This window comes from Mustela erminea, chromosome 16 (assembly GCF_009829155.1).
Source record: "Mustela erminea isolate mMusErm1 chromosome 16, mMusErm1.Pri, whole genome shotgun sequence".
NCBI classification, from domain to species: Eukaryota; Metazoa; Chordata; class Mammalia; order Carnivora; family Mustelidae; genus Mustela; species Mustela erminea.
The window spans coordinates 82,204,258-82,219,836 of NC_045629.1; the positions used below are offsets into that span (position 1 = coordinate 82,204,258).

At 58.3% G+C, this 15,579-nt stretch overlaps 1 protein-coding gene across 5 annotated transcripts in view; it reads right to left on the reverse strand.

The window, feature by feature from the left end:
* Nucleotides 1–15,373, reverse strand: part of AGO2 (argonaute RISC catalytic component 2) — a 94,564-nt gene extending 79,191 nt beyond the window's left edge. For 3 of the 5 annotated variants that reach the window (XR_004279742.1, XM_032316691.1, XM_032316688.1), the window contains exon 1: nt 15,189–15,373. Coding sequence is in view for 3 of the 5 variants with exons in the window: in XM_032316691.1 (XP_032172582.1) it covers nt 15,189–15,210 (22 nt within the window). In the remaining 2 variants the exon portion in view is untranslated. Of the gene's footprint in view, nt 1–8,728; nt 9,220–14,453; nt 14,477–15,188 lie in introns of those variants that run through there. The other 2 variants (XM_032316690.1, XM_032316692.1) reach the window with 2 other exon arrangements.
* Nucleotides 15,374–15,579: the final 206 nt, after the last annotated feature.

Here is a 15,579-nt window from a genome sequence, read left to right on the forward strand (position 1 = left end):
CAGTCATGCCAGGGCACGGGGGACTCCTGAAGGCAGACACCGATGGTCACTGCCAGGGAGCGGGGAGCAGAGAGGATCCAGCGGAGGGGACAAGGTTCTGACTGCCCAGTACTGGGCTGAGCACAGAGAAGCCAGGCCAGACAGCGTTCTCCGGCTGGCACATTAGTTCTCCCAGGGGTACGGGCTAGCAACTCCGAATCCACTCTGTGCACAAGGTCTGAACAAATATGCCAGTGCACTGTGGGTAACGCGACACAGGCTTCTCACCGCCTGGTAAAGAAGTTAGAAATACGCAACGAGGAAAGCCAGAAGAAGCGCCGTAGTACTGGACTGGGCTCAGAGACAAGAGCATGAACTCACGGGTGTTCAGACATACACAGGAGGACAAACAGATCGCGTGTGCGTGAGAACAGACACATCTGTTTCCTCGCTGTGCCTACCACAAGGACACCCCAGCAGCAAGCCCACACCCAGGGCCCCACTCTTACCTGCTTTCACCATTCTCCAGTAAAAGGAACAGGGCTCCCTGACGGACCGGACCGGGCAGGAAAAAATGCAAGGTGAGCCTAGAGCAGCCTGTAGGTCCAAATGGGAAATTCTACAACATAACGGGATGTGCCGGAAGGACACGGATACTCCTTGAAAGAGCTTCACGTCAAGGTCACAAAAGACAAAGAAAGGGACTGTCGCAGATCGGAGAGGGCAAGAGACGGGACCACAAATGCCACGGGGACCCCCAGGCTGGATGAGGTCCCGAAATGGACACGGTATGTCCAGAAAACAGACATATTCAAACTAACAGCCAAACCAGACGGAGATCTGTAGCTTACGTAATAGCAACGCCACACAAATGTCGCCTTCCTGCTGTTGGCAACTGTCCTATGATCCCGTAACATAACCTCAGGGGGAGGCTCGTATGGGAACTCTGTACTGCCTTAGCCACTTCCCCCAAGTCTCAAATCATGTCAAGATAAAGGGTCAGTTAAAAGAACGTCTAGGAAGACGATGAAATGAAGTTTCACATAACGGAGGCCGGAGGGGGGTGGGGAGAAACAGGCGAGCAGGGCTGGGCCCAGGCGGCGAGTGGAGCGACTGTGCCCGTCACCACACGGGGAGCCTTCTATTTCCTCCTCTGCTGCGTGCGCGTCTGGATTTATCCGTACAAATGAGTCCTTCAAAACTTTGTCTCAAAGCCTGAAACAACATCGGTCTGCTCACTTCCACTAGTGTCCTGCACCACCCGGCCAAACCAGAGAGATCAAAGTCGGCCGTCTTCACGTCCTGTCCCCAAGGCTCCGTCCGCCGCCCTGAGCATCCGTGCAGCGGGCCATGCGGGTCATCTCCGAGCCACCTCGCGGCTGCTCTCCACACGTCGCCGGCAGGACCCTTGCAAACACCTACGGCTGCGCCGCAGGCTCTGCCCTGCCCCTGGCCTTCCGGTTAAGAGCACCGCACCCGGGCTGCCTCCACCCCTGAGCCTGTCCGGCTCATCGCAGGCCCCCAACAAGCCACGCTCCTTGCCATGGTCCCTCCCGGCTCCAGGAAGATGCTCTCCACCCGACCTGCACTCAGAAGCATCTGCCGTTCTCCGTGGACGCGTGGGTGACCGCCCGGTCCGCGTCTGCGTTCTGACCCAGGCAGGGAGCTCAGAGGGCAGGAGCCACCTGAGCACACGCTCATGGCCACGGCTGCGGCCCTGGCCCCGGGTGTGATGCCGAACGTGTGGCCGGCACGCCGTCCTTTTCGCCGGGAGGGACCATCGTCGCGATCAGACATCTGGGCCTGAATCTGGCTACAGGACTCTCATGTTCTCTCCTGCCCTACTAAAGTGCACGTAGCTTTACTGTGTGTTTCTAGCTCTCCAGGCCCAAACTCCTGCTACATCCGGCACGAGGAAATGGATGCTATCTTACAGCAGTTAAGTACATTTGGGCAAAACATGGCTAAACCTTTTTTTTTTTTTTTTTGCACTTTGGTAAATGTTAAGTACCCAAAATGGCTTACTACGTTAAGAATTTCATTTTCTAAAAGGTGGTGAAAACAGTTAATATCGGTAAGGACATGGAGAAACGGGAAACTTCAACGCTTGGTGGGAATGCAAAACAGTGCAGCCACTGGGCAGGACACCCTGACAGGCAGGTCCCCAGTCCTGGAGCAGAACCCCGTGACCACGCCGAGGGACGCATCCGAGAGAAAGGAAAACTATGTCCGCACACCTGCTGGCTCTTGAACGTTCGTGGCAGCCGTATTCGCCACAGGCGAAGGGCAGAAACAACCCACATGTCCACCATCCACAAGACACCCGCACAATGGGGCGCTCAGGCACGAAGTCACACAGTTTCGATTCCACCTCCGCAAGCTGTCCCACTCCAACCCAAGTGAGATCGCACAACACACCAGGACAGCATGCAGAAGGGCGGCTGCCCAGGGGTAGGGCGAGGGGTACAGTGCTTCCTTTTGGGGTGATGAAATGTTGAGGAACTTGCTAGAGGTAATGGGTTCACCACTCTGTGACGGCACCGAACCCCACGGACTGTGATGGGCACCCGGCTAGCTCAGCCGGTGTAGCTCGACTTCAGGGTTGTGGGTCTGAGCCCCGCTCTGGGTGTAGAGGCTACTTGAAAATAAAATCTTAAGGAAATAAATAAAATGCCTTGTGTTGTGTGAATTTCACCTCAATTTTTAAAAAAAACTATGGCGGGCGCCTGGGTGGCTCAGCCGTAAAGCCTCTGCCTTTGGCTCAGGTCATGATCTCAGGGTCCTGGGATGGAGTCTCGCCTCTCTGCTCAGGGGGGAGCCTGCTTCCTTTTCTCTCCCTCTCTGCTACTTGTGATCTGTCAAACTAATTAATTAATTAATTAATTTTTAAAAGCTACGGCATTTTGAAAGAATTTCCTCTTGGAAACACCTGGTATTTTTCTTTTCCCCTTGTTAACGATCCAGGCGCACTTGGAAAAAACCACACAAATAGGATCAACCGTGGCTGAGAGCGCTGGAGGGCAGGGCACCGCCGCCGGGGAGGCCTCCGGTGTCTAGACCGGGGCAAACAGCCCTCTTACAGCATCAGTGTGAGAACGAGCCAACCAAAAGCTGACTTAACAACCACAATTCTACCACACAGATCAAGACTACCTCATCTCAATAAAAATGTGCCAAAATAAAATACAAACCACGTTTCAAATAAACATTTACTGGAATGACACCGGGTACGGCAGCAAAGCTTAAAAGTGAGTCTTGCAAACTACAACTTACGTTTCACCTTTGAGGCTGCGGGACACACGGCACCCCCAGCCCGCGGGAGGGAGGGTTCCCTGATGGAACGAAATCTAAATCCCTCAAAAAGTCAACCTAATTCTCTGCTTTTCTTCTAAAGACAAATAAAATAAAATAAATAAAATTTAAGAATGCCATACAGAGTTCCTTCAGCTTTACAACCAAATTTTCTACCATCTTTTCCATTTACTTCATATGTTTATCTTCTAGTGAATTTTCACCCAAGTCGTCCGTTTCTTCCAGAATTCCATGACTGAAAAGCTGACTGGCTCCTCACCAAGGACCCCAGCCCCGGCGGCTGCACAGCGCCCTGCTCGGGCCCAGGTCACAGTCCGGCTCCGGCAGCAGGGAGCACGGACATGTGTCCACACATCTGAGTCTCACAGGGAGGCAGGTGACACCGCTGTCCTCTTCTCACACGTGAAGACGCTCAGCGGAACACGGGCTCAGCAGTGGTCTCAGGGGCAGAGCCCAGAGGGACTGAGGCTCCCACACCCACGAAGCTTCCAGGTGGGCACCAGGGGCCCCGCCTCCCACCCAGCACTGGCCACCTCCAGACCTACTTCCGAAGGGCACGGCTCTGGTCACGACCGATGGAAGCCACGAGGGAGGCAGTCAGCTGCCCCTCACCCCACCTCCACTGGCCACACCAACAGCTTGGCTCAGTGGAACAGACTGGGGGGCTCCCACTGCACTCAGCCGCGTCTAGAACTGACGCACCCCCAGAGGGGAGCTGCGGGGCTGGAGGGGAGGGAAGGCTTCTCGGTGTCCGCTCTCTGCGGCTCTTTGACCCGCTGGAATCCGGCTTGTCCCACGGACGTCCATTGCCGGGGTAAGTCAGTCATTCCAGAAGCGGCCCCCATGGCCCTCTTCCCTCCAGACCACTGAGCACATGTCACCCCCAACGGACGGCGCCACCCTGCACACCAGATGGGGAGACCATGGCTCACGAGGGCAAGGGAGGAGCACAGCCAGAAAAAGCGCTAAGTGGGGCCGCATGTGGGAGTTTTCAAAAGTGCACACAAGCTTCAAGTCACTAGAGTAAAACAATCAACGATTCAGTGTAATAAACGTTCAGGAAGGAGTAAGGAAACGCGGTGGATGCTGGAAACAGACCGAGGGTGAGCGAGAGGACTCAGGGGCCCAGGCGGACGCAGCTGACCGCGGCTGTTACTGAAGGACACCGGGCACCAGACGAAACACGCGGGGACCGAGGGCAGACGGTGGCTTCTTCTCCCGGACTCCAGGAACGGCCTCCCGCACGATCTCACATTGAGATCAAGGCTCCACGCGTGGCGGGGAGTCTGCTGGAGGCCTCTCTCCCCCTCGGCCCCTCCCTCCACTAAGATACATAAATAAACCTTTTAAAAAATTAAAAAATCAAAAATAAAACAAAACTTGCCCCCACAGCTCCCTCCTTGCTCTGTCATCAGCGACACCAGCGTTCTCTGGCTGGCTCAGGGGAGGGTCTCGGCCCCCTGCCCCACCTGCAGGCTTCCCCCCACCACCCCCCTGCTCAGCCACCCGCAAAAATCTTAGCACCTCCCTGCCTGCAGGTGCGTGAGACCTCCCACCTCCGCCTGTCACACAGACACAACACAATTAGGTGGACTTTTGAGGGATTTAAATTTCATTCTATCAGGGACTCCTCTCCCTAACCGCCTGCAGGGGTCCCTGCCTCTGAGGGAACAAAACGGGCCCTCCCCCAGACCATGTCCGTTCCCCCATACCGCCCCACCCCGATCCCCTCCAGAGCCCCCGACTCCCCAGCGGCCGCTGCCTGGACCCGTCTCTCTTCTCAGCAGGCTGTCCTGACATCCTTCTGCCTTCCAGAAACACCCATCACCAAAGAGGGGGCTGGGAAAGCTGTCACCATCAACATCACATACTGATGAAGGGACGGAGCCTGACCAGGGGACGGCAGACAGACCCGCCTCCTGAGGAAGGGCCCACAGCCGTGGCGAAGCAGCAACGTCCCCAAGTTCTCAAACCCCAGGAAGTAGAACCCGCACCCGATCAAGCCTTTGGGTCTGACCACCGACTTGCAGGAAAGCCACACAGGACAGAGGAACACGTCGCATGACACCAGGATGCCATCAGCCGAGGAAATCCAGGGTGTGGGGGACAAGCACACACAGAGCCGCTTCTTCTACCGGGAACCGCGAGCAGGGGTGAGAGGAAGAGAAAGCTAGACATGAGGAGTCGGGCCGTGGCTGCTCCGGGCGGGGGAGGCCAGGGTGGGGGGACTGACAGCGGAGGCACAGGGTTTCCCTGGCGGCGGATGGCGTGGCGGGGGGGGGGGGGGACAGTGTCCAACACTGCGAGTGGCCTCACCGATCTGTAAATGAAATAAAACACACGAAATGGTACACTTTAAATGGCAAATGAGTTCTATGTCATTACACGATGTATACATCACGTGTACACGAGCTATACATCAATAAAGCTGGTTTTTTTCAAAGAAATTGAAAAGACTCGTCAGCCCCCCACAATGTGGGCCCGAGCTGGAGCCCGACTCCGTCCCCTGTTGAAATCCACAGCCCGCGAGTCACCAGGGCGGGGGTGAAGGGGCGCCGGGCGGCCTGGGGCGGTGGGGAGGGCTGGTCTCTCTACTGGTGACTAGGGGACCCCCGGGAGGACGGGGGTGGAAGAGGGGCACCGGCAGAGACACGCCCTTACCCGGCAGGGCCTGCTTCTGAAGCCGCGTGACGACAGCGTGACCGGGCAACGCGCCGGACCACAAGCAGCGGGCGGCCACCGAGGCGGCTCCGGACGAAGCGAGGCGCTCCGGGGACCCGCGGGCGTCACACATGCCTCCACTCCTTCACCTCCCGCCCCTGCCCTGGGCTCAGCCCCCGACAGTGGCCTTCTCCGGGCAGACTCCCTGCCACCCGCCCTCCGCGCTCTGTTCCTAACACAGCAGCACGTCAGAAAACTCAGCTGACATCTCTGCCCGGCTCGTCCCTCCTGGGCATGAAGTCCTTCTCTGAGGACTTCCTCGCCCTCAGCCTGCACGGGCCTGCCCCTCCCCGCTCCCCCCAACCCGCCCCATGCCCTGCCCCCACCCTGCTGGCGGGCCTTCCTGCAGCCTGTACCCCAGCCCCCACCCTCCGCTCGGCCACCTGCCCGGAGCCGGTCCCGCTCTGACCAACCGTCTCCCCTCACACGAGCTCGACTGTCCATCCCCGAACCTTCCCGGCCCACAGCTCGAGGTTGGGTCGTCATCTCCAGTCCCCGTGACTCTGAGACACCTTCCACGTCTAACTTGACATTCCCGCGGTGAGCCACGTGCTTGAGCATGTCACCACCATGTTAAGGACAAAGTCTCCCAGCAGCGCCGCCCCCCCGCCCCGCCCGGGTCTCCGTCCCTGACAGGGCCACTCTAGGGTCGCCACATAGGAACGACGAGCGGAACCCGGTGCAGGGTTCCACCCAGCCATGAGCGGGCACGTGGCGTAGAGACCGAGCCCGGTGCTCCGTCCGCGTCACTCCTGCCCACGCGACCGTGCCAGCTGGGTCCCCAAGCACGGTGAGTCCCGGGGAGCCGACTTCACTGCCGCACCGCGTTAGCCGTGGGGCCCTCCTGAGAGACGCTGATGGGAGCACTAGCTCGGAGCCCCAAGGCCGAGCTGTCATCTCCCTGGTACTGAGCCCCACGAGGCAGCCACGGACACGAGGCACCCGGCAGAGGGTGTTTACGAGGGACATGGTTCTGAAATGTTTTCCCGTCCCTCACCACGTGCAAAGACCAGACCCAGAGGTCAGCCACAGAGAGGAGGGGCACCTGGGAGCTCACGTCCGCACCCAAAGGGGCTGTGGTGCAGGCAGACAAGGACACACGGACACGACAGGAACAGGAAGAATTAGGAGGTGCTGCCCGGGCCCCGAGCGCGGGGCAAGCCGTGGTCATCGCCCACCCTCTTTCGTCCGACCAAGGCCCCTCTACCGCCAGGTGCTTGCCCTCCGGACAAGGACGACACTGAGGGTTCAGCCAGGATGCGAGTGTGGGCGGCCCGGCGTGTACCCCTGCCCTGGGTTTGTCGTGGAAGCAGGGGCGGGGAGGGGGATGCCCCAGGAACACCTAACGGCCCCCGGGGTCTGCAGGCACCTTGGCCCCAGCCTCTGCCCAGTGCCCTCCCCGTCTCCGCACACCCTTGGCTTTCTCCCCACCGATGGCTAGTATTTCTCTATCAAGTCCTTTGTTTCTACAAAGGAACACACATGGCCGCCTGGCCCGCCTGAGGACCAGGGAGTCAACGCTGCTGGAGCCCCGGCCTTCTCGCATCCTGCCCAGCCCCCTGCATGTGGCCAGGACCCTGCTCCAAGGAGGACGGGGCCAAGGACACGAAGGCAAGAGCCCTTGGGACAGGAGGGCCGGTCACCGCCTGTGACGGAAAGACCCAGGGGCAGCCCCCCAGTTGTGTCAGATGCCCCCCACCAGTGCACCCTGCGTGAGCGTGGTTCAAGACCGACCCGAGGGGCCCCCACTATCGAGCTCGTGGAGCACCCCCACTCAGTCCTCCACCCCGTGGATGGGCTCAAGCTGCCCCACAGACCAATGAGCAAGACACTGCACGGAAAACCTCCCAACGGCTGCAGGACTCTGCTTTGAGTCAAAGCTGACAAGCTTCTGAAATGAGTCTGACCTATGAACCCCAGCATTCTGACCTTTTATGTGCCAACTCTTAAGTACCAGAGCTCAGAGCCAAAATACCCAGAATAACTTGAAAAACTACCCAAACGCTGGCCCTCGGGTGACTGCCCCAGGCGACCCTCGAGAGGGGTTTAAGTTACAATGAAAGAGACTCAGGGCAGGAACCACCTTGATCCCGCAGTCTGGCTGGCTTTAAGGCTCCCTATAGTTCTGGGTTTGCTGCTACGGGTTCTTAACGCCGGAAACAGAACGGTTTTCACTGGGAACTTACTGAAGCCCCCAGAAGTCACCCTTCCAAGTCTTCCGCCGTAGTTCTAAGGGAAGGTGTGCCGGGCCGCATTCAAAGCAACACGGACCCGTGCAGCGAGCCGCGGCGAGAGCAGGCGGCCGGGGAAGGGGGGCGCCGTCAGGCCGACTCGGCAGCGTTATCAGGAAAGGGAACCCCAGCCGGGGAAGCCAGACTCGTTCCAGGAGTCGCAAAGCCCACTTTGGAGCCTCCACACTTCCACCTCCCAGAAACACGGCCCCAGGGCCGGCGCCCCCGCTCTCTCGTTTCTCCCACGGGTGGGCCTCAAACTGCACAGAACACGGCAATCACCTGGGACGTTTGTAAAACTTAATTTCCAGGCTCTTCGGGTGATTCCTGGATGAGCTGTTCAGACTGGAGAAGCGGGGCTCGCTCCCCCACAGCGTGCGGGTCCCACTCGCGAAGCCCCCGCTGCGAGCTCACTCAGCCGCCCCTGCCCGGCCCTCAGCCCTGTCCTCCACCTCCCTGAGCCCCTCCAGCACCCCCCAGCCCACCTCGGTGTCAACATGTCCACCTGCCCCACGGGCCTCTCCTCCGCCAGCCTGTAGGTCTATGTCTCACACTTTCCCTGACATCATCATCACCTACCCATAACAAAGCGAGATGGAGTGATGTCCCCTAGGGACTCGTCCAGGTGGTCGCAAATGTGGTCACAAAGAGGAGGATCCGGCCAGCTCCCCACCCACCAGCTGGGGGTGCCTCCTCTGGGCGGGCTCTGTGCTGAGCGCCCATTCCTGCTTTCAGAACTCCCCGTGCTGCGGGAGGGCCAGGCCCGAGCGCCGTACAAACCCACCGCCCACTCCCCTTGAGAGCGGAGATCCAGCCCGGGGGTCCCCAGCACATCCCACCTTGTTCTCTCAACAACCCTGAGGGCTGTGCGATGAGCCTCACTTTCCAGGTAGGAAAACGGAGACTTAGAAAAATGACAGAGCTGGCTGCGGTCCCCAAGCGAGGAACAGGCGGTTCGGGGCCCAGACACCAGCAGATGTCACTAAGGAAGTGGAACTTACTTACTGTGTCCGGACACCAAGACCCACCCCTGGGCCCCAGCTTCTGCCTGGGGGCACCCGAGGGGGTCCTGCCCGTCACTCCACCGCAGCCATCCCACCCAGAGGGGCCCCGCCGTCTCAGGCCCTGACAACCTGCCTACAATCCCCCTTCCCACTTCCACACACTGCCCCCCACACTACTGCCAAGACCCCTCTTCTCCTTTTTTTTAAGATTTATTTATTTACTTCTCTTACAGAGAGAGAGAGAGAGCCCGAGACAGTGTAATCACGTGAGCAGGGGCTGGCGGGGAGGCGGGTGGGGGCAGAGGGAGAAGGACAGAAGCGGACCCCCGCCGAGCGTGGAGCCCAGTCCCACGAGCCTGAGCGCAGGACCTGAGCCAAAATCAAGAGTCAGACGCTTAACCGCCTGAGCCCTCCGGGCACCCCCAGAGCCTTTCTCTTCCCTTCCGAGGCTGTCAGAATCAGCAAAGCGGATGGGACCTTCTGGTCGCCTGACCCACCTTCCTTATCACAGCATGTGGCCCTCAGGGCCCTCAGGCCCAGGGTTCCCAGGATCCCTGGGTCCTTCCTCAGCCCCAGCCTCTAACCTGTCAGAGGTCAGCAGAGGGGACCAAAGCCAGCCAGACCCAGCTCCCCACTCACAGATGAGGAAACTGAGACTCAGGACACCACAGGGCTGGCGCCGATGACAACCCCATCTGTCCACTGCTTTAGCTATGACTAGAGCGAAGAGGAAGATTAAAAGTGGGGTTTTCTAAGCTGGGGGGGCGCGGCCTGCCTCCAGCCTGCAGTTAGCCATGGAGGGAAATCAGGGGCGTCTCTTAAAGACCAGGCTTACGAGGCACCTGGGGGGCTCAGGGGGTTAAAGCCTCTGCCTTCAGCTCAGGTCATGATCTCAGGGTCCTGGGATCGAGCCCCACTTTGGGCTCCCTGCTCAGTGGGGAGCCTGCTTCCCCCTCCTCTGCCTGTTGCTCTGCCTACTTGTGATCTCTCCCTGTCAAATTAAAAAAAAAAAAAAAAAAGACCAGGCTTGCATCCTTCAGACCTGAGGATTTCAGTAAGAGCAAAGCCACTGAAAAGTGAAACAAGTTTAAAATGAGTGAGCCCAGGGGCCGCTGGCTGGCTCAGTTGGTGGAGCCTGAGGACTCTTGATCTCAGGGTCATGAGTTCGAGCCCCACATTACATGTAAATCTTTAAAATAAATAAATAAAATGTTTAAGCCCTTCATTTGTGAGCCAATGTACAAGCCCAAGATGTAAGAAACGCTCTGAGGCAGGGAGACATCCATCGTGACACGCCCAGCCCTGGTGTGTGCCTGTTGTCTCAGGGGAGTAATTAGGAGCCCCCCACCCCCTGGTTCACTTGAAAAGTTTCCAGTGTAGACAATAAACTGGTCACCTAGGGTACAGCTCTGTTGAAAGATAAATCAGGACGGTATAGGTGTTTGGTCACGAAGAGTAAGCACCCAGACACGAATCAGTGGTTTCAGGTTTTTAAACTTTGAGAAAAGCAAGGAAAAAAAATTTATAAGAGTGTAACTTAGTGGTATTTTACCTGGCTAGCGTGCCCACGGCCACGGCGCCACACTCGGGGTCACCCACAGAGAACGAGGTGACAAAGTCAGGGGGAGAGCCGGTGAAGTTTCGGGAAACAGGAGCAAGCACAGGGTCCGAGGAGAGTCCGTCTCCCCACCTTACCCGGCAGAGCCCCCCACGCCGGGGGAAGAGCCATTCGCGTCTTCTCTCAAGACGCAGAGACAAACGCACACGCCCCCAAGTACCACCCGTGTTTTCTACACATCCCGAAACACACCTTCCGCTCAGAGCACCACGGCAGACAGGATTCTTCTGCCACAGAAGATTCTAGATGCAAAGGGGTCTGTCGACAAACACCGCTTAAGATAGATGTGGCAGAATTAAAACCACAGGCAAATGGGTCTCCAACCAGCCTTACTCAGCAAAACAGAGGGATCCTGAACAACAGGGTTCTTTTCAGAAAACAGGGGAGGGGGGCTTTTACAGACTAAGTGTCTCCAGCAAGACCACAGCAGGGGGACTGGTGGGGGAGGGGTGCTGGCGTTAGAGTCCAGATTAAAGGGCCCCAAAAGACACCAAACCAAATGTATGTGTCAACTTCTATTAAAACCCACGACCCATGGGGCGCCTGGTGGCTCAATGGGTTAAAGCCTCTGCTTTCGGCTCAGGTCATGATCCCAGGCTTGTGGGATCGAGCCCCACATCAGGTTCTATGCTCAGCGGGGAGCCTGCTTCCTCCTCTCTCTCTCTGCCTGCCTCTCTGCCTACTTGTGATCTCTGTCTGTCAAATAAATAAATAAAATCTTAACAAAAAGAAAACAAAAAACCCACGACCCAACACCACCCGCTGTAAACACGCTGCTGAGATAATGGGGAACCTGACTACAGCCTGTTGAGAAAACAGGTCTGCATGGACCCTGTTCTTTAGGCACGGGATCAAGTATTTGGGGTGAAATGACAGAACCGGAACTGGCCTTCAAGTATACTCACACAGCAAAAGGGGAAAAGGAGCAAACATCTGAGGCCAGCCCAGATCGCCCGGGCAGCTGCTGAGGCTTGGTGACAGAAAAACAGGAGAGTCTTACCAGCGCTCAAACTATTTCACAAGAGAAACTATTAAAAACAAAACAAAACTCAAGTGTTACATTGTGAACATCCACAGTAACGATTCATGAAACAACATATTTTACCAGAAACAGGTAACACTCATTATAAAGAATAAACCGGCCTGACATTGTTCCAAGTGTGGACGCTGAAACCGGCCGGTAAGGGGAAATGATACTCTGCTTCCGAACACGAAAGGTTTAAAGACGTGAAGATTTTCTGTGTTGTTTTCCTGTGTTGTGCACACTTATTTACAGATTTCTTCCAAGTTTATAAGAGATCTGTGCAGCCTGGCCTGCGGCAGCCTGACCGGGGTATAGAGACATCCGCCTGATGGCAAACGCGAACCATCACCAGGGACCAGGATAGAGTCACTGATAAGTGGGGGCGGGGAGAGGCGTGGGGCACAGGAGGGGCCCAGCGGCACCAGTTATTCTCCGAGTCATGGTTGGGGTAAACACCTCTCAAACAAAACTTCTAGGTCACAAAAGTTACTTTGTAGCAATGCCCTGAGCACTGTAACAAACAGTAGCTTGAGAACTATAAAACCAAAGAAACAGCACTCTTAGACTAGGGTCCGGCAGACTTAGTTCAAGATCTTTGAGTTGTTCAACATCAACAACAACAAACTAATCTGGTCATCTCGAAAGGTTCAGGGTCACTGGAGAACCAGCCTGAACCGTTAACTGTTGCAAACAGTTAAAAAACTAAGAAGTGGTAAACCACCAAACCCCAAGGCACCACAGTAATAGCATTTATCGTGGGCACAACATATACACATTGTGAGCTTTACCTTTTGAATTAATTTACTTAGTAAGTTGCTTAATGAGCATATTAAACTTGGGAGTAGCAAAACGATCTGTGATTTTTCTACAATCCCCACTGAACATCTTTTCATTAGTCTAAATTAAGAAATATAACATTCAAAACCGTTTCATTGAAGACAGCACTCCAAAAGTTCCTTTTAAGCCAAATTACAAGCCTTAGCGTATAGAATAAAACCGAACGCACACAGCCTTGTAATCACAGCACACTCACAGGGCCTGAAATTTGGGCTCATTCCCATCAAGCCATTAGCTAAGAACTAGACCCATTTATTTTTTCAACCAAAACCGTCCAACTCCAGGGCAGGTTTATCTGCGAATCACCGGGCCCTCTCCCCACCACGCCACAATGCAGAGGCCCACAACAGAGCAAGATTCTTCCAAGAGGTGTTAGTGACCAGAGAGGAGCCTGGAGACCCAGAGGACGACAGGTTTCAGAAAACGAAAGGCGAGAAAACACCCCGGTGCGGAGCTCACAGTTCAGGGTCTGCAGCAAGTCCCGAAGCTCTCGTTTCAATTCTACCGAGCAACCACACACACCAGAGCAGTCTAGATGTAACAGGTCCTTCTGACTGGGGGTCAAGGTCAAAAGGACTGAAAACCACCTCTTTAGGGAGAGGGTGCAGAGTCAACCTGGGATCCAACAGATCATCCTAGCGCTCACTGGCCATTGGACCTTGGCAGGGTTCTTAACCTACGGGAGGATCCAAAATGAACATCACCAACTCAGGGAGCCATCATCCTATGGATTAATTAACTTGAGACACAACACAAAAGCTTGACCTTCCTCAAGGTTCTTTACTTTTTCTGGGCCTTCAAATTTTAAACTGAAGATCTGGAAAAAAAAAAAAAAATCCACGCTGTAGCACTTAACACTTCCTGGGCTCCGTGGCAGGGACTCCCAGGAGAGCCTCACTCAGCTAGGCCAGGGGCTACCCTGCCATTTCACGGGGGTGGCGAGGGGAGGGAAACCCCCTGCCCAGGGTCTCCAGAAGCCACATGGGCCCTCGGAACTGTGCCAGTAGAGCCCAGGGCCCTTCCCCACCAGACCTGAGTAACCTCCCATTGTTCAATCAAATTGCAGAGAGCCTGGAAGGGTTTAAAAGTTGGTCTCACTCAGCCTTGGGGCAGCTTCCAAATTAAGTGTCATCAGAAAAAAAGACACTCAGAATTCACAAGGCATAGAGCTGTTTGTGAACAGACAGCTGTGAGGGACCAGGTCAAGGGGCCTGAGCCGGTCAAGAGGGGCTTCCAGACCCCGGGACTCGCACCAAGTCTGGAACAGGTCGAGCTGGGGGCCCCCACCAGCCTGTGGCTGCGGAGGGCCAGGCAGGGGAGCACAGCTAGCTTGGGGCCAGGACCAAGCCTGGCGCCTGCGGGGGCCTGCAGCCGGCTGGAGCCTGGCGGACAAAGAGGGGGCCAGGCAATGCCCCGTCCAAGTGGCAGGGCCGGCGGGGAAATTTAGGAGCCACGTGCCTGGTGGGAGAAGGAAAAAAGCTTTACAACGACTTGACCATTCTCTCGGCCCAGCACCTCAAACGCCCTTCCACGGAGCATTTAAAACCAGGGGAAATGTGTTACTCCTTTAAGTTTTTTTAGAACTTTCCCAAAGAAAGAGCGGACTAGTAAGACGGGGTGCTAAGGGAATCAACACATCTCCTCACCGTCTTCTAGTAAATTGTAAAAGGCAATTAGCACTTGAATAAGCAGCCGGCGCGTCTGGAATGAAAATGAGACGCACGCACTTTTAGGGTTTTAAGGCGCCGCTTCCCGTCCCGTCCAGGGTCCTAACCACCAACGGGAATTGGCCGAAATTCAGCCTCGCCAGACTCGCCCCCGGAGAAGGGGCCGCAGAAGCGCAGGCGACCAGAAAAACGAAACTGAGTGCGCTCCAGGCTCGCCGGGCTCGGTCTGGCGCCGGAGCCGCGCGTCCCCGGCCCCCGCCGTCCGCGCCCCGAGCTCGGCGCCGCCGGGCCCGGCGCCCCTCCGGCGCTTCGAGCCGCGCGGCCGGGCCCCGCCATCCCCGCCGGGGCCCGCGGGGCGCATGGGGGCCGGGGCCGCGCGCGGGAGGCCGGGCCGGGCGGCGGGCGAGGCGGGCGCGGGCCTCGGGCCTACACGCGGGCCGCGCGGCCCCGGCCTCCGGCTCCACCCGCCGGGCTCCGGGCGCGGGAAGGGCCCAGGCCGCACGGGGGGCGTCCCGACGCCTCGGGGCCGGAGGAGGCCGGGGGCTGCGCGCCCGCGGGGGGCCCGGGGAAACGGCCGGCGGCCCGGCCCCGCCGACCCGCGCCCCCCCCCGCCCCGCCCGCCCCGGGGACCCCGCCGCCCGACCCGAGAACCCCCCCCCGCCGCGGCCTCGACCCCCGCCCGCCGCCGCCCCCCGCCCCCCGGCCCCCGGCCCCCGGCCCGCGCCCGCCAACCGCCGCCGGCGCCGCGGGGACGAGCGCGAGCGGCCGGGCCGGCGCCCCCGCGCGAGGACTCACCGGGGCCGGCTCCCGAGTACATGGTGGCGCCGCCGAGGGGCTCCGGGGCCGAGGGGCGGCCGCGCGCGCGCCACGGGCCCCGACGCCGCGAGCCGGGAGGGAGCCGCCGGCCGCACGATCCGCCCCGGCGCGGCCGCCTCGCCAAACAGGTTTACCCGACGCGGCCGGGGCGGCGGGCGGAGGCGGCGGGCGGGGGGGGAGGGGAGGGGGGAGGAGGGAGGGGCGAGAGAGAGAGGGAGGGGAGGAGGGAGGGGAGGAAGAGGGGGAGGGAGGGGCGAGAGAGACGGAGGGGAGGAGGGAGGGGAGGAGGCGGAGGAGGGCGGGGCGAAGGCGAGGGGAAGGAGCGGGAGGGGAGGAGGGGCGGGGTCGGCGCGCGGGCGGCCGGGCGCGG